The following is an 18343-nucleotide window of genomic DNA, read 5'->3' as shown; positions in this document are numbered from 1 at the left end:
GGTAAGTATTTTCTTTAGGTTGGGAGGCTGTCTGTAAGCGAGGACTGGCCTGTCTCCCAAGATCTGTGAGAGTGAGGGATCATCCTTCATGATAGGTTGTAGATCCTTGATGATGCGATGGACAGGTTTTAGTTGGGGGCTGAAGGTGAAGGCTAGTGGCGTTATTTTCTTTGCTGGGCCTATCCTGTAGTAGGTGACTTCTGGGTACTCTTCTGGCTCTATCAATCTGTTTCTTCACTTCAGCAGGTGGGTATTGTAGTTGTAAGAATGCTCAATAGAGATCTTGTAGGTGTTTGTCTCCGTCTGAGGGGTTGGAGCAAATGCGATTGTATCTTAGAGCTTGGCTGTAGACAATGGATCGTGTGGTGTGGTCTGGATGAAAGCTGGAGGCAAGTAGGTAAGTAAAGCAGTCAGTAGGTTTCCTGTATAGGGTGGTGGTAATGTGACCATTGCTTATTAGCACTGTAGTGTCCAGGAAGTGGGTCTCTTGTGTGGACTGGTTGAGGCTGAGGTTGATGGTGGGATGGAAATTGTTGAAATCATGGTGGAATTCCACAAGGGCTTCCTTTCCATGGGTCCAGATGATGATGTCATCAATGTAGCGCAAGTAGAGTAGGGGCGTTAGGGGACGAGAGCTGAGGAAGCGTTGTTCTAAGTCAGCCATAAAAATGTTGGCATACTGTGGGGCCATGCGGGTACCCTAAGCAGTGCCGCCGACTTGAAGGTATACTTTGTTCCCACATGTGAAATAGTTGTGGGTGAGGACAAAATTCAGCCACCAGGTTTGCTGTGACATTGTTTGGGATAGTGTTCCTGACGGCTTGCAGTTCATCTTCGTGTGGAATGTTGGTGTAGAGGGCTTCTTCCAGAAAACACCATCCTGGCCACTATGGATGTAGATCACCAATGGATTGTAGTTTCCTCAGGAAGTCAGTGGTGTCTCGAGGATAGCTAGGAGTGCTGGTAGCATTGGGTCTTAAGAGAGAGTCTACATAGACAATCCTCCTGTCAGGATGCCAATGCATAAAACAATGGGGCGTCCAGGATTTCCAGGTTTATGGACCTTGGGTAGCAGAATACCTCTGGTCGAGGTTCTAGGGGTGTGTCTGCAGATTTGTTCTTGTGCTTTTTCAGGGAGTTTCTTGAGTAGATGGTGTAGTTTCTTTTGGTAACCCTCAGTGGGATCAGAGGGTAATGGCCTATAGAAAGTGGTGTTAGAGAGCTGCCTAGCAGCCTATCATTCATATTCCAACCTGTTCACGATGAGGGCAGCACTTCCTTTGTCAGCCTTTTTGATTATGTCGTCAGAGTTGTTCCTGAGGCTGTGGATGGCATTGTGTTCTGCACGGCTGAGGTTATGGGGTAAGTGATGCTGCTTTTCCACAATTTCAGTCCACGCACGTTGGCGGAAGCAGTCTATGTAGAAATCCAGTCTGTTTTGACCTTCAGGAGAGGTCCACGCAGAATCTTTCTTTTTGTAGTGTTGGTAGGAAGGTTTCTGTGGGTTAGTATGCTGTTCAGAGGTGTGTTGGAAATATTCCATGAGTCGGAGACATCGAAAGTAGGATTCTAGGTCACCACAGAAATGTATCATGTTCATGGGGGTGGAGGGGCAGAAGGAGCGGCCCTGAGATAGGACAGATTCTTCTGCTGGGCTAAGAGTAGAGCTGGATAGATTTACTATTTCCCCATGCTAATTTTCCCCCTACTGTTACTCACACCTTCTTGTCAACTGTTTGAAATTGGCCATCCTGATTATCACCACAAAAGTTTTCTCCTGCCCGTAATAGCCCACCTTAAATGATTATTCTCTTTAGTGTTGGTATGGCAACCCCCATTTTTTCATTTGTGTGTGTGTGTGTAAAAAAAAAAAAAAAAATTCCTACTGTATTTTCCAGTGCATGCATCTGATGAAGTGGTCTTTAGCCCATGAAAGCTTATGCTCAAATAAATTTGTTAGTCTCTTAGGTGCCACAAGTACTCCTCCTTCTTTTTGCTGATACAGACTAACATGGCTACCACTCTGAAGCCTGACACCATGCAAGGCATTGTAAATAGTGTTACTGTAGAGGGTACCCTCTCCCCTTATTGTTAAGGGTCTCCCATTACCCCTGGAGCTGGGCTTCAAGTCTTTTGCTGCCTGTGGCAAGCCGATGCCTGTGAGCAACGCACATTCCAGTTGTCTGAAGAGTCTGGGAGAATCTCGTATGAAAGATCACTGTCAAATTTGTTGAGACTTTAAGCCTTGCACAAAGGACAGAGTGATCAGACTTAAGGTTATCCTATCTTTAGACTGGCTTCAGAACCAAGCTACTCAGATTCAGCACCAAGCACTTCGGCCTTGGTGCAAAGCACTTCTCCGGCACTGTGTACCTCCCAGCACTACTCTCCATCTCTGATGCTGAAGAAGAAACACTAAAAGTAGCACACCAACAGAGGGCACTTGTCAGTGCCAAAGAATGGCAAGCAAGGGGAAGGCAGTGAAGTGCAACCTGCGTCAGGCCACTTTTCCACCTCTGGTCCCATGGCGGCACCGTTGAGATGATTGAGTCTGGTGCTGGATCCCTCACCGACACTGGGAAGTCGTTGTGGTGCCGGCAGAATTGCAGTGCCTCCAACTCGGGAGTCCTTTGCAGTGGCTAGAGATTTGCTGTCACTCCTGGTCCTGCCTACCCTGTTTAATCAGCTGCCGGCTCTGTCAACCTTGAGCAGGAGAGAGCACGGTGCTCCGAGCACCTTTCTGTCACCTGGCCCTCTGGTACCTTCTAGAGGGAAGCAGTCTCTTTTCTCCTCTTCTGTTCACCGGACCCTCGGCACCAACTGGAGGCAGCAAGAGGTACTGCTCCCCCATGGTCACCTAGAGAGGACTCTCTTTGTCTGAGTCCAGCGTGGAGGTCTACGTTCAGCCTAAGAGCCATCAGTACTCATCCTACATGCCATCATACCTCTAGTGCAGTGCTGGTGCCTGGCCAGGAGGACAATGGTCTGTGCAGTGGCCATGCTGGAATCCTTGAGGTTTTCCCCCGGTACCGGGTCCCCCTTCCCACCGATCCTTTCAGTTGCTTCTGAGAAGTGGTCCCCACTCCTCCACATTCGGCACCGGACAGTGACTCCAGTACCGACCCTAGTACCGATCTACAGGATGTGCCCCCTATGGAGGTTACTGAAGCTGAAAAAGAGAAAAGCCCCCTTTTCCAGTACAGGCCTCTTCCTTCTCCTCCTCCTCCTCCCCGGATGAGGCCGTCTCGGGCCCGAGCAGCTAACTGCCACAAGAAGACTTTCGGGCTCATCAACAGCGCCTAAAGCGGATAGTGGTTAACTTGGGGCTAGAGATTGAAAAGCTCAAGGGATCATCCCGCAGCCCCATTGACATTCTGGTTGCAGCAGCTCCATCTAAGGTGGTCTTATCCATTAATGAGGTGGTAATGGATCAGGTTAAAGTCCTGTGCCAGACACCATCTTCTCTTCAAAATAAGGGGCAGAGGAGAAATATGTGCCAGCCAGTGGGTACGAGTATCTGTACTCTCATCCCACTCGTATCACTGGCTAATGAAAGGGACAGACAGGGCCAGTCGAGTGCTACTCCCAAACAGAAGAATGCAAAGAAACGTGATCTATTTGGGAGGAAAGTTTATTCAACAGGTGGTCAACAACTAAATATCTCAAACCAACAAGCCTTACTGGGGAGTAAGACTACAATTTGTGGGACTTCTTGGCCAAATTTAAGAACTCTGTGCCCTAGGAATCAAGGCAGGAATTCTCAGCCCTCTTAGAAGAGGGAGGGAATGTTGCCAGAGCGCCTCTCCAGGCGGCACTGGACGCAGCAGATGCATGGTGAGGACAATGGCCTCTGCTGTCACCATGAGACTATGCTCTTGGCTGCAGCCCTTGGGACTCCCTCATGAGGTCCAGCAGTCAATCTGGGCCTTTCAAAGGCTCCTCATTATTTTCAGAGGAGATGAACATGAGGCTGTATGGCCTGAAGGTTTCAAGGGCTAGCCTCATGTCCCTGGGTCTCTATGCTCTGTCTACTTTGAGGAAGCATATCAATCCCCATCAGCCACCACGCTTCCCAGCTCAGTGTCTGAGAAGGAACCCTGTAAAAGAAAGGGGAGAGGTTATAAGCACTGTCAACTCCTTCCATCCACCTCAGCCTCCCAGCTGGGCTTGCGTAGGCACTTTGGTTGGCCTAAGCAGGTCTTTTTGAAGGTGTGCCCAAGGCACTATACCAGTCCCCCCCCTCAGATCCTGCCTCTCCTTTATTTTTGGACTGACTGTCCCACTTCAGTCCGGCATGTTCCCACATAACATCAGACCTCTGAGTGCTAAAAACAGTGGTGGTTGGTGATACCCTTCAGTTTCCATCCACCTCTACCTCCCGCCCCCTATCCCCATCCCTCTTCAGGGATCCTTCTCACAAGCCTCTCCTCACCCAGGAGGGTGCAGACCCTCCTACGGATGGGGGCTCTGGAGGAGGTACTGCAAAACTTGAGAGGGAAGGAGATTTACTCCTAATATTTTCAAATCCCAAAGGCCAAGAGAGGCCTTTGATTCATCCTGGGCCTGTCGCCTCAACTAGTATCTCAAGAAACTGAGATTTTGCATGTTCTCCTTGGCCTCCACCATTTCCTCCCTAGATCCAGAGGACTGGTACACCGCGGTTGACTTGAAGGACACTTACTTTCACATTTTTATCTTTTGTGACCACAGAAGATTTCTCAGGTTTATTGTGAACCAAACTCATTTCCAATTCACTATTCTTCCCTTCAGCCTGTCCGCAGCCCCCTGGATCTTCATGAAGTGTCTGGTGGTAGCTGCCTTCCTCAGATGGCGAGGTGTTCTGGTCTACCTGTACCTCAACAAGTGGCTGATCAAGGGTTATTCAGAGGCTCATGTAAAGACCAGCATTAGCGTGGTTCAAGCCACTTTCCGAGTGCTGGGCCTCTTGATAGATGAGAAGAAGTTGACTTATTCCAGTTCAGAGAACAGAGTTTATCGGGCCAGTGCTTGACTTGACCCAAGCCAAAGTCTTCCTTCCAGAGATCTGATTCCAGATTATGTCAGATCTGATATCCAAAGTCATGGTTCACCCAATTACGACAGCCTGGATTTGCCTCAAACTACTAAGTCACATGGCCACATGCAATTATGTGGTCTGGCATGCAAGGCTACACCTCAGGTCCCTGCAGACGTGGCGAGCTTCATTTTCTCCCTGAACAGACACCATTTGGACTCAGTGCTTGCTGTTCCAACACTGGACCTCTCTTCCCTCGACTGGTGGTGGAAGGACCCCCTGTCGGTAATAATGTGAGTCCTGTATCTCGCCCCGACTCGGCAGTGTCCCTAGTCTCGGACATGTCAGACCTAAGTTGGGTAGCCCACCTCAGCAGACACAGGGCTTGTGGTCCCAGGAAGAACTCTTCCTGCACATAAACATCAGGGAACTTGGGACAATTTGCTTAGCCTGCCAACTGTTGCTTCCCAAGGTCTCAGACAAGGTGGTGTGAGTTCTGACTGACAACACCGCAGCCATATTCTACCTCAACTAGCAGGGAGGAGCTTGATCCTCCATCCTGTGTCAGGAGGCTGTACGTCCGTGGGACTTGTGTGAATGACTCGATCCACCTCAAGGCTTCACGTCTTCTGGGAGCCCAAAACGCACTGGCCGATCACCTCAGTAGATCCTTTTCCTCTGACCACAAGTGGTTCCTTCACCCAGAGGTCACCAGGTTCAAGCCTTAAAGGTGGGGTCTCCCCAAGTGGACCTGTTTGTGACCAAGCAGAACAGAAAATGCCATTATTTTTCTTAATTGCCCGGGCACAGTCCAGGCTCTCTCTCTGATGTCTTCCTGGTTCCATGGACAGAAAATTCCTATTCTGTGCATTCCCACTGGTCCTCTGGTTCACAAGGTCTTCCTGGAAATCAAACTGGACAAGGCAAGAGTTATTCTTAGTCTTGGCATGGCCACACCAACACTGGTTCAGCACGCTATTATATCCATCAGTAGCAGCCCCACTTCCTCTCTTCCTGGACCTGTATGGATGTTACATGGCTGAACCCAGAGGAGCAGGCCTGTTCAGAACAAGTTTGACAGGTTTTGCTGGGTAGTAGGAAGCCATCCACTAGGGCTGCCTGCCTCACCAATTGGAAGTGTTTCTTGATATGGTCATCCCAACAAGACCTCATTCCAACTCAGTCTTCCCTTCAGTCTATCTTAGACTACTTGCTCCATCTTAAACAACAAGGTCTGGGTCGTGTCTATCAAGGTGCATTTAGCAGCAATTTTGGCCTTCCACTGACCAGTGAACAGCAGGTCAGTGTTCTCTCATGAAATGATGGTTCATTTTGTTACAGGGCTGGAGAGACTTTCTTTAGATCCGCAAGCTGATCTCTTCTCTTCCCCCACCTCCCCCTCCCCCCGATGGGACTTAAACATGGTTCTTTCAAGGCTCACAGGTCCTCCCTTTAAATCGCTAGTGTCATGCCCTCTACTGCTTCTCTCTTGGAAGGTCACCTTGCTTGTATTGATCATCCAGAAGAATCTCTGAAGTCAAGGGCCTTTCATCAGAGCCACCATACACGGTGTTGTTCAGGGACAACGTTAACTGCACCCCACCACGCCTTTCTGCCAAAGGTGGTTTCACAGTTCCATAGCAACCAGGCCATTTTTCTACCAGTCTTCTTCCTGAAGCCTCACAAGAACTCAAAGTGGCGACTTCACTCATTGGATATTAGGCTTGCCCTTCTCTTCTTTATTGAGAGGACTAAACCCTTTTGCAGATCCACACAACTCTTTGTAGCAGTAGCAGAAAGGATGAAAGGCCTTTCAGTGTCAGCCCAGAGGATCTCATCCTGGATGACCTCCAGTATTCATGGCATGCTGTGAGCATGAGAATGTTCACCATCATGACTGCTCACTCCACAAGAGTTCAGGTCTCTTCAGCAGTGTTCATCGCAGAGGTTCCAATCCACAAGTTGGTCGTTGGTGCCTACTATTGCATCCCACTACACCATTACCCAATAGGCTTGAGACACTGCCAGGTTCAGGAGAGTAGTGTTGCAGTCTGCATGTCCATGAGCTCCAAGCCCACCTCGTGGGGTATTGCTTGTGAGTCACCTAATGTGGAATGGACAAGAGCAAGCACTTGATGAAGAAAAATGGTTACTGACCTTTCTGTAACTGTTCTTTGAGATGTTGCTCATGTCCATTCCATGACCCACCTTCCTACCCTTCTGTCAGAGTTGGCCAGCAAAAAGAGACTCAAAGGGTGCGTGGCCGGCAGTGCCCCATATACTAGCTCATAAGTACATGGCACCAGAGTGCAATAAAGCCAGCCCGATGGATACCACCTGGGGAAACCTCTCTGGCAATGGTTCACCCGGTGCGCGCACACACCTGATGTGAAATGGACACAAGGAACACATCTCGAAGTACAACAATTATGGAAAGGTTCGTAACTGTTTTTTAAACGCCTGTGTAGCTCGTTGGGGTGAACCCACCTTGGGTTTACTTCGACTAACTTCATTGAGGTAAAACCTACAGTGCTTGTCTTCAATGAGGGAGCTATTTTGAGGTAAAATTGTGCTTCCTCCCCTCTCCCCAGTGGAGACAGTCTGTCTGAAACTGCTAGGCAAACCTGTTAACAGTACTATTAAATGATCCAGTGTAGTAGTTGTTGTAGTAACCTGCCTCTATACCAAGGGAAGATAACACAAAGAATGAACTATACAATAGCAAAATTCTCTGGTCAGAAAGCTAAGAGGACTCTTGAAAACCCAGAGGTGCACATTTTGATTTCATGACAATGACCAAATGGATTCTTTTGTTCTATGTTATAGACTGGCTTTTAAAATATTCTTCATATGTATGACAGAATTAAACTGGATGTGCGATGACAAGGCCCTGCCTTTTCCCATGCTTACTGTGCTGCCTTACTGAAATTCCTTGGGAGGATTCTGTCCTGTTGCCAATGCTTGTAGAGTTCTCCGACGGGGGGAGCAGCAGAGTCAGTGTAATGTTTGTCAGTTTCAGTATTACATGAGTGCAAGTAGGGGTATTGTTTGAAAGTAATGTGAGATTCCCCTCTCTTCCTAAGGGGCTGTGTACACTGTCTCCACAGAGCTGCCAACCAGAAAACTACATAACATTAACATCAATTTGTATATCTAATTACTGAGATTAATTGTTCTCAAATATTTAGTCTCTTAACTGGGTTGCATTTAATGGTGTTTTTTATGTTCAGCCATATCCAGAAGATCCAGCAGTGTACAAACCACTCTCCCAGGAAGAGCTGCAAAGGATAAAAAATGAAAAGAAACAGAAGCAAAACGAGAGAAAGCAGAAAATATCAGAGAATCGCAAACACCTGGCCAGTGTACGGGTTGTACAGAAGAACCTTGTCTTTGTGGTAGGGCTGTCACAGCGCCTAGCAGATCCAGAGGTAAACAGTTCACATGTGCCACTTCTCCCTGCTGCCTAAATACTACCATAATCAGAATATCTAAAGACCACACCTAAAGTGTGGTATCCTTGTGCTTCACTTGGATGGCAAACTGCATGTCGGTTTTTACTGATGCCAGATAAAACAACTCTCTAGAAATGGCTGCTCTGATGCTTAGGGTCCCTTTACTTTAAGGGCATGGATGAAATTCCTCCCTCCTTCAAACCTCACCAGCTGTTCATTGTTTTTGTTTATGTTAATACTAGGTGTACTAACCTTTTTTTGGAGAAACACAGTGTTTGGTTTCTTCAACATAAAATGAGCTGAAGGATTCGGATATATGAGCTTTACCTGTGTTAGACCCACAGCTATAGCACCACTGTCCATTGCAAGTGTCTTTCCCCTACTTCTAGAGTGGTGTTGGTGCCCCTCTTAGTCTCATTTGGTCCACCTACCTGCTGTACCTGGCGTACAACTGGAGGTGAGGAGTAGTACTTAACTATTTCAATGCAAAGGTATTAGCTGATAGGGCCAGGGAATCCCCCTACTGTTCCACTGATAGATCAGACTCGTAGAAATTCTGCTGTATTATGTCCCAGTATTGCCTCCATTCAGTTGCATTTTCTTATGGCAGCCTTATCTGGGAGGAAAAAAATCCAGAACATAGGAAGGGAGATCTAAGCATCTGGGTCAGGTGGGCGACAAAAGAACTGAGTTGCCTAAATTGCAGGGCCGTTATCTCTTATCACTCCACTCCTCATCAAAGATGAGTACAAAATTTTCTGGTTAGTGAAGTGTACCCACCACTTTCTGTAATAGTTTTGCTTTAATTTTAAAAAGTTTCTAACCTTCATAGTTGCAGAGAACCTTCTAAAAGTGACAAATGTAGTTCTGTCTTCCTGAAACTACAGGTGCTTTCTGAATACAGATATGAATTACCAAGGCCCAAATCCTGTCCCTAGTATGCAGTGAAACTGCTGGACTGTGCACTGCAGAATTTCTCTCTGGTTTGGGTTGGAGGAAAAGTACTCCCTTCCACTCCTCTCATGCTGTTCCTTAGATGCAGAGCCACTCCATAGTTGCATATCCAGCCTCAGAACTGGATATGCAACTCACTACTTCATCTCCCTCTACGCTGCCGGGGGGAGGGTAATGGCCAGTGGATTGATATTGCGATTCTCTCTGCAAACTCCATCATTGCACAGGTAGCTACTACGCAGCTGGGCTCTTTAATGTACAGGAAGTGTGCCTCCCTTGATGAGCTCCCTTTATCATGTTCCTCTGCAGAGTGGAGCTACACAGATTCTGCTAGAAGACAACCCCTTGCTGCAGGGGAGGGGGATGCTCTTTAAAAAACTGCTCCAGAGGTGATTCTTGCAATTGCAGGCTGGGAAGCCTAACTTCTTAGAACCATAGGGTTAGAAGAGGCCCCAAGGTTCAACTAGTCTAACCCCCTTACAAGATGCAGGATTTGTTGAGTCTAAACCATCCAAGACAAATGGTTATTCAGTCTCTTTGAAAACCTCCAGGGAAGGAGATGCTATGACTTCTGCAGGCAGTTGGTTCATTGTCCTACTCTTCTTACAGTTAAGAAGCTTTTCCTGAGATTTATTTTAAATCCGCTATGCTGTAATTTGAAACCATTTCCTCTTGTCCTGCCCTCTGTGGCAACAGAGCAAATTTTCTCCATCTTTTTTATGGCAGCCTTTTAAGTATTTGAGGACAGCTATCATGTCCCTTAATCTCCTCTTTTCCAAACTAAACATACCCAGTTCCTTCAGCCTTTGCTCATATGGCTTGCATTCCATCCCTTTGATGATCTTTTGTCGCTCGCCTCTGGAACGCCACTTGAGACCTCCTTCCCATCTGACATTATACCATTAGTAGTTACTTTATGTGGCTGTTTAACCAGTTATGTATCCACTTCACGGTAGTTTTACCAAGCCTGCATTTCTCCAGCTTTCTTAGGAAAATGTCACGTGGGACAGTGTCAAAAGCCTCAATAAAATCTAGGTATATTTATGTCCACCGCATTTCCCCTATCCATCAAATCAGTAACCTTGTTAAAGAAGAAAATCAAGCTGGTTTGGCATGATTTATTCTTCGTAAATTCATGTTGGCTGCTAATGATTACGTCTTCATCCTCTAGGTATTTGCAAATTGACTATTTCATACATTGCTCTAGTACAGAAGTCTCAAACTCAAATGCCCACGAGGGCCACATGAGGACTAGTACATTGGCCCAAGGACTGCATCACTGACACGCCCTCCCCCGCTGCCCTCGGCCCTGCCCCCACTCCATCCCTTCCATGAGGCCCTGCCCCTGCCCTGCCTCTTCCCGCCCCTTCCCTGCCCCCATTCCAACCCCTTGCCCAAAGTCCCCACCCCAACTCCACTCTCTCCCTGCCCAGGGGATGCAGGAGGGGTGCGGGGTGTGGCGGGGGCTCAGGGCAGGGAGTTGGGGTTTGGGGTGCGGCAGGGGGTTGGGGTTTGGCGTGCGGCAGGGGGCTCAGGGCAGGGAGTGCAGGAGGTGTGCAGGGTGCAGCGGGGGCTCAGGGTAGGGAGTTGGGGTGAGGGGTGCAGGGTGGGGCAGGGGGCTTTGGGGTGCAGGAGGGGTGTGGGGTGCAGCAGGGCGCGGGCAGGGAGTTGGGGTGCGGGCTCCAGCCTGGCTGCTCTGCTCCGCTCCAGGAAGCAGCTGGAACCATGTTCCTGGGGCGGGGGGACATGGCTTGTTGTGCTGCTCTTGCTGCTCCTCCAAGTACCTCCCCCAAAGCTCCCATTGGCCGCGGTTCCCTGTTCCCAGCCAATGGGAGCTGTGGGGGTGGCGCCTGGAAGCGAGAGCAATGCATGGAGCTGTCTGCCGTGCGACCCCCTCCCCTCCTACGGCCGCCCCCAGGGGCATGGTTCCGGCCGCTTCAGGGAACGGCATGGGGTAGGCAGAGGGGCGGGGGGGGGGCGGTGCGGGAGCTTGGCCGGCCGCACGAAAGAACCCACGGGCCGCGTTTTTGAGACCCCTGTTCTAGTAGCTTCCCAGATATTGAGGTCAGGCTGATCTGTCTATAGTTACCTGGCTCCTCCTTTTTCCCTCTTTTAAAGATGGGCATTACATTAGCCCTGCTCCAGTCTTCTGGGTTCTCTTTCAGTGCCAGGCAAGTAGGTTGAAACTTTAGTAAAGAACAGAATTATCAGACACACAGATGAACATATGTTGGAGAAGAATCAACATGGAGTTTGTGTTGGGAAATTGTGCTTCATCAATCTGTTAGAATTCTTCGAAGGCATCAACAAGCATGGGGACAAGGGTGAGCCAGTGGATATAGTGGTCTTGGACTAGCAAAAAGCCTTTGACAAGGTCTCACACCAATGGCTTTTAAGCAAGTAAGCAGTTAGAGGATAAGAGAGAAGATCCTCTCGTGGTTCAGTAACTGATTAAAAGATAGGAAACAAAGAGTGGGAATAGTCAGTCACTTTTTTGGACAGAGGTAAATAGTGTGGTCCCCCAAGCACCTGTACTGGAACCTATGCTGTGCAACATATTCATAAATGATCTGGAAGAGGGTGTGAACAATAGGTTGGCAGAATTTGCAGGCAATACACAATTCAAGATGGCTAAGTCCAAAACTGATTGTGAACAGTTAAAAAGGAATTTCACAAAATTTTATCTGTGTCTCCGTAGATGAGTTTTCAAGTCACTTTTTAAAATTAGGACTGATGTGATTGTTTTCTTACTCCAGAAATTACAAAACAAATGTATCTTTAAAACATGGGGAAATATTAGATCAACCTGATCACCCATGGGCCAGCTTTGTGCTCCAGTCAAGTTCTGGGGTAGCTATTACATAACAGTGTTATGTGTGCACTGGGGGGCAACCCTCTGTAGTAGGCATCAGCCGATTATTGTAGGATTTGGATGTCTTGGGTTTGAAAAGGAGCTACAAGATTCAAGTGTAAGATATGATGAATACCTGTCATCCTGGCTCTTTGGGAAAATGTTAATGTTACCAACATTAAGAAAAAGTAATGTAAATCTTTTTTAATTGAAGGTTCTCAGAACAAACTTATCTATATGATCTTGTCCTCTCTCATTTTCACTAGTTAAAGGTCTTAATTGCAAAACTAAGTTATTCATTAAAAAAAATTAATCCTTTAGCAATATCATTGAGTTGCTATTAATTTCCCAATATGTCTGTTTAATTTACTCATTCCTCCTGCAGGTTTTGAAGCGGCCAGAATATTTTGGGAAGTTTGGTAAAATACATAAAGTTGTCATCAACAACAGCACATCATATGCAGGCTCCCAGGTAAGCCATGGTAGGAGATTCTTGGGCTTTTGTTGCTCTGGTATTGTGGTGGCACTGTTCATGACAGGAGTTACGGGTTCAAGAAGAATCTGGGCTACATTTTCCTGATTGAGTGGTGGCTAATTATCATGGCAGGTTGTGGGGCTGGGGTTTGGAGAATTAATACTACAGTAACAGAGTACATAGAGTAATATTGATTGTATCCTTAAATGACTTTGCACTTGCAGTCCTTGGAAAGTGTCTGCAAAATAATGGAGGTCGTGGTAGGAAAGCAAAAGATAGAATCTTCAGAAAATAATAGTGTGGAATCTATTCTACTCTGGAATAATAGTGTGGTATCTATTCTTACATTTCCAGCTACCAAGTACTTTAATAAACCATATTTTAATAAGCTTTTCATTTTCACAAACTTTTAAGAGCTTTAAGCTTCCTTTTTTCAGACCTTTACATTTACTACCTTTCAAGTAAATGAATTGTTTGATTTCAAACAAATGTTATTTTAAACCTTGTTAAATGAATTTTAGCCAGATAGTAAAGGAAAATTTAAAAAAAAAACTAACCAGAAAGAATTCCACATTTTTCAATTCTTTCTCTAGGGTCCGAGTGCAAGTGCATACGTAACCTACATCCGATCAGAAGATGCTCTCAGAGCCATACAGTGTGTCAATAATGTGGTGGTAGATGGCAGAACACTTAAGGTAGTATTTTGCATTCTGTGATTGGCACATGCAAGGACTTTAACATCTAGTGCAGATACTAAAAATCTGTTTCAGATTTGTTGCTATGTTTTACTCAATAAAAACATCCAGTTAGACACAGTATTTATATAAATCAGCAGAGCTGGTCATAGAATCCACGTGTCTTGAGTTTGAGCTCTTGTGCCTAGTGTTTTGTGGGAGGGCTCAGAAATGAATAGGGGATTAACTCAGAAAATACCAGCTTGTAATTGAGATTTTTTTGGCCCTACCTTTACAAATATGAAAGTAAATCTCTACCCAACTTTGGTCTTGCTTGCTTTTATTTTGATGTGATGAAAATTGATTTTGAAGTACGTTCTGATTATCTAGACCCTGGATATGAGTCTCTCATGTTACTGATATCCTATTTAGGCCTTATCAAAAAACTTGTTTCAATGAACTCCAATTTTTATGAAGGTATATTGTCTTCTGAGACCTCTGTTAAATTCAGAGGGCTTTTTTGTGCTTGAAATGTGGCTTCTAGGTTTCTGTGCTTAGCTCAGCTACTCAGTCTCACTTTTCTTTCTCCTTCAGGCATCTTTAGGTACAACAAAATATTGCAGTTATTTCCTAAAGAACATGCAGTGTCCAAAACCTGACTGTATGTATCTACATGAGCTGGGGGACGAAGCAGCCAGTTTCACAAAAGAGGAGATGCAGGTAGATGCGCACAGAAAGGAGGATCCTAAATTGTAGTGTAAATGTCTGTTTTTTTCCTGTGTATGACTTATATTAAAGTGTAGTGTAGCCAGCCTTTAAATATTATCATAGCAAAACTTCTTTTTTTTTTTTTTTAACCCCAGAATATACTTAGCCAATTGGGCACTGGTGGTTTTCCAATAAGAGTGCTGTTTTTACAGGCTCAAAAGGAGTCAATCTTCCAAGTATTGGATAGTTAAAGGTTTGTAAGACAATTGTGGGATAGTTTATATTTCCTACTGTATCTCATGAAATGGGTGCTAAGCATTTGGAAGAGTATTAAGATGTTTTGAGGGTAATTTATTAGCACGTAATACATCTATAAGTTTGCATTAACCAAATTTTAGGTTCATGATTGTCATGAGCGTCTCAAAAAAGTGGGTTTTGTTTAGGGATTGGAAGGAAACCATACAGGTTTCTGTTCCTCCCATAATCCAGTAGTTTGGCTTGCATGACTGAAGGTGTGGGCTTCGAAGAATTGCCTTTTGAGTATAGATCAGAAGAATGTGGTGGTGTCATAAAAACGGAGTATAATTTTTTTTAACTTTGCATGATTTTGGAGACTTTTCTCTGAAGTCTTGTGCTACTGAAGGGGGTGTGTAAGGTCTCTAACTCTGATTGGATTACCTATGATACTTAGTGGAAGTGGGATGCATAATCAGTGCTGTTTGAGTGAGCCGTAGTAAGGTAAGTAAAGTAAGGACTGTTTTTCCCCCGGTACTACTTAGTTTTGTATGAAATGATTTAAAATGAGAAACAATACTTCTGCTGTTTTAAAAATGTAAGGCTAAAAAGATTACTGTTTGATTGAGTTGTAATATAGTACAGTATTTCTGGGATGACTTGACATTGTCATGAATAGTTCAATTATATTTATCTGAATTTTTTTTAACTCTGATGGGTATAACTGAGGGCTGTTTACATGGGTTGGCAATGTGCACCATGGGGGTGCGATTTCTAAAGTGCACTCATGCTTTGCACATTAATTGATCTGCGTAGACCCTGCTGGTGCACACTAGATTTCCTGGTGCACTTCAGCAAAGTACTGTTTGACACAGTACTATGTTAAAGTTTACTAGGGAATATTTAGGGTCTACATGGACCGGTTAGTGTACAACATGTTTGAGTGCTTTAGGAATCACACTCCATAATACGGATTACTGGATTCTGTAGACATACCATTTCATGACACTACGTACAAAATGTGTGTTAAAGGTGTAATGAACACTTGATACTTGCATAATGATGTAGTTCCAATTTTACAGGAGTAAAATTTTGCTTCTGTTTCTAAAGTGCCTATCATAGTGTTGAGGGTCACTGGGCACAAGTGACTGGGTGTTTTAAATTCAATTTGTTTGCATTTTGCAACTTTAGATTTAATTTAAAATTCTTGAAAATATTGAAATTAAACTTGCATGTAATATTACCTTGTAACCATTCTAACCCAAGCCTCATACCAAAAACTTCCTTCAAATTTGGACAGCTTCGGTTGTCGGAAGAGAGAAGGCAAAATGTTTTAATATTTAGTCTAACCCTATTTCAGTTGTCATGCTTAAGTGCCTTCTCTCAAAAAATAAATAAAACATAGAAGAAGCTACTCTGCATTAGATTGAATAAACTTTAAATAAATGGTTCTAATATGTTCTAGGAATGCCAAAAGGATAGACCTGAATTGAATGAATCTCATCCCCTTCTTCGCTCAGAAGTAGAGTCTGTGCAGTATAAATCATTCAGGCATAGAAATCTCCCCAGTTCCTGAAAGCAGCATGCATGTCTCCCTGTAATACTTTGCTGTACAGAAATCCACTTCTGTATTGAACAAACTCCAGTCACACTAACCAGAGTGCTTTTGCTTACCCTATTGACAGCTGTGTGATACTTCTGAAATAGTCTTTGGAATGCAGAACTGTTCGCAACAGCAAAGAAACTCTTTGAAATGAAGCGACTATCTTTCTTCCCTCTGGACAGCTTAATATACGTTAGGGAGATGTAAAATGCAGACTACACACTTCTCTTGGAAACTTACTTGAAACGTACTTGGACTGTACTACAACAAACACTTTTGCTTGAACTGGAGAATAAGTCCTAGGAAGGCTTCAGTAAATTTGTTTTCTGTTTTAAAAGGTACCAAAAGAGAAAATAAATTTCATGTTAAGCCACAAGCAATTTGGCAAATTCAGCTGGTTGAGTGTATCTGAGAGCATGAGCCTCTGACTCCTTGGAATAACCTTTTGACTGCAAAATTGGAAGCCCAAACTTTCTATTAGAGTGTCAAGCAAAGCCTTGTAGCTTTGTGTGCCCCAAGATCTTTCAGATCAGGGAGGGAATATGAACTTCAGCTTAGGTTTCATTGAAAATTTTAACCCTTTCCCCAGGCAGGAAAACACCAAGAATATGAACAGAAGCTACTGCAAGAATTATACAAACTAAACCCCAACTTCCTCCAGCTGTCTACGGGTACAGTTGACAAGAACAAGAACAAAGTGACAGCACTGCAGAGGTATGATGTGTAAGTACTGACTCCAGACTGACTGACAACACTTCCCTTTTAAAGTTATTTTCATTAAAATTCCTGATCCTCTCTCCCATCTCACCCAATGCTTGCTGTTTAATATGGAAGGTGTGAAATGTTCCATCTCAAATTTTCGCTTACATACAAATGCAGTATTATGCAGTACTTCATTCTAGTTGTAACAACATGTGCTAAATCATCTTTGATAAATGAAAGGATTCCCCCTTCTTGTACCACATGGATTTGTGCACATTAACTCGAAACAAGCTGTTGTCGTTTTGAAGCAGATATCAGAAGGGTTTTATTTAATATTTTCACAATTTTTGCAATAACATTAATGCAATTCAGTGAATACTATTAAGCAGCAAATTCTTGGTAATTATAGCTAATGTGGCGTTTGCTTTGTGATAAGAGGGCAGGCAGTCTCTGTTGTCACGGTGGCTGAAGTGTCTAAATATTTGATATTATTTAATATTTACATACTTCAGTGTTAAGATTTGAACACAGACTAAGGCCTGGTCTACACTAGGAAATTAGGTCCATATAATTGGGTAATTCAGGGGTGTGAAAAATTCACATCTCTGAGCTATGCAGTTAAAGGGACCTAGCTTCTGGTGTAGACAGTGATAGTTTGATGGGAGAATTCTCCTGTTGACCTAGTTACCGCCTCCTGGGGAGGTGGAGAACCCATGCTTACTAGAGAACCCCTCCCTTCAGCACAGGTAGCGTCTTCACTGAAGCGCTACAGCGGCACAGCTCAAGTGGTGCAGGTACGCTGCTGCAGTGTTTTAAGTGTACACAAGCCCTAAAAATCTGGGCAATTCAAAGTAAAACAGTTGAACTTTCGTCTTTGCTTTTACCTTTGGCTGAGAAACGGGCACATGGTGTGAACTATCCTTGGGTGCTACATCCTAGCAAACTTAAATGGTGGTTTTGGTTAAATATTTGAATTGTAACTTTCTCTTTCTTTGCGTCTGTCTTCCCATTACTGCTTGTTACTAGATATTTTTCAGCTGTGGTCTACTTTCCAAAAGCCACCTCCTGACAGTTTTTTTCATCCAGTAATTTACAACCATACAAAAAATAAATCAAAAGCTAAAACAAGTAGCTGGTGTGTTTTGCTAAATGTTAAATTTAAGATGAACAAAGAGGAGCTCTTAACTACTTTCCATTCAAGAAGGGACTTTCATACTGGGGGTAAACTTTTAAAATGTGCCTTACATTTTATATAGCACTTCTGATGCAGGATCAGAGTTTTGTGGGCTTGTTAACCCAGTACTGAAACGAATTCTGGCAGCAGCATTAGACAACAGTTTATGCAAGAAAATGAAGAAAACCATATCAAAAGGAAACAGCCAGGGGAGTTCGGATAGTTATATTCTGTCTGCCAGCACTGGAATCTGACTAAGAGACTAGGATTATCTTTCCCTACTCTTACAGGAAGTGTCATAATCGTTAATGATTGCAAGTGATTGGGATCGCCAGATTTCTCATCTGAAGCACTGACACCGACTGTCATGCCTTGAGCCTTCGTTTCAATACTAACTTGGAGGGAAGAGTGTAACCAAGTTAACCCAACACACCAACTTTTGCGGTAGTCATGTGCTGATGGGTTTTACATCCAGGGCCTGAACCAGTTCTGCTTAACTTGA

General features: G+C 44.6%; 1 protein-coding gene across 6 annotated transcripts in view; it reads left to right on the top strand.

Annotated features, from left to right (window-relative positions):
* The window catches only part of CNOT4 (CCR4-NOT transcription complex subunit 4), a 122605-nt gene that overhangs the window by 68066 nt on the left and 36196 nt on the right, over positions 1-18343 (top strand). For 3 of the 6 annotated variants that reach the window (XM_077831717.1, XM_077831684.1, XM_077831704.1), the window contains exons 3-7: positions 8245-8442; positions 12657-12743; positions 13340-13441; positions 14015-14140; positions 16555-16688. In XM_077831717.1, coding sequence (XP_077687843.1) covers positions 8245-8442; positions 12657-12743; positions 13340-13441; positions 14015-14140; positions 16555-16688 — 647 coding nt within the window. The remainder of the gene's footprint in view (positions 1-8244; positions 8443-12656; positions 12744-13339; positions 13442-14014; positions 14141-16554; positions 16689-18343) is intronic. The other 3 variants (XM_077831723.1, XM_077831694.1, XM_077831711.1) reach the window with 2 other exon arrangements.

Source organism: Eretmochelys imbricata, chromosome 1, assembly GCF_965152235.1.
Source record: "Eretmochelys imbricata isolate rEreImb1 chromosome 1, rEreImb1.hap1, whole genome shotgun sequence".
Lineage (NCBI taxonomy): Eukaryota > Metazoa > Chordata > Testudines > Cheloniidae > Eretmochelys > Eretmochelys imbricata.
The sequence above is the reverse complement of the archived record's forward strand: the minus strand, read 5'-3'. Positions and strand labels throughout refer to the sequence as shown.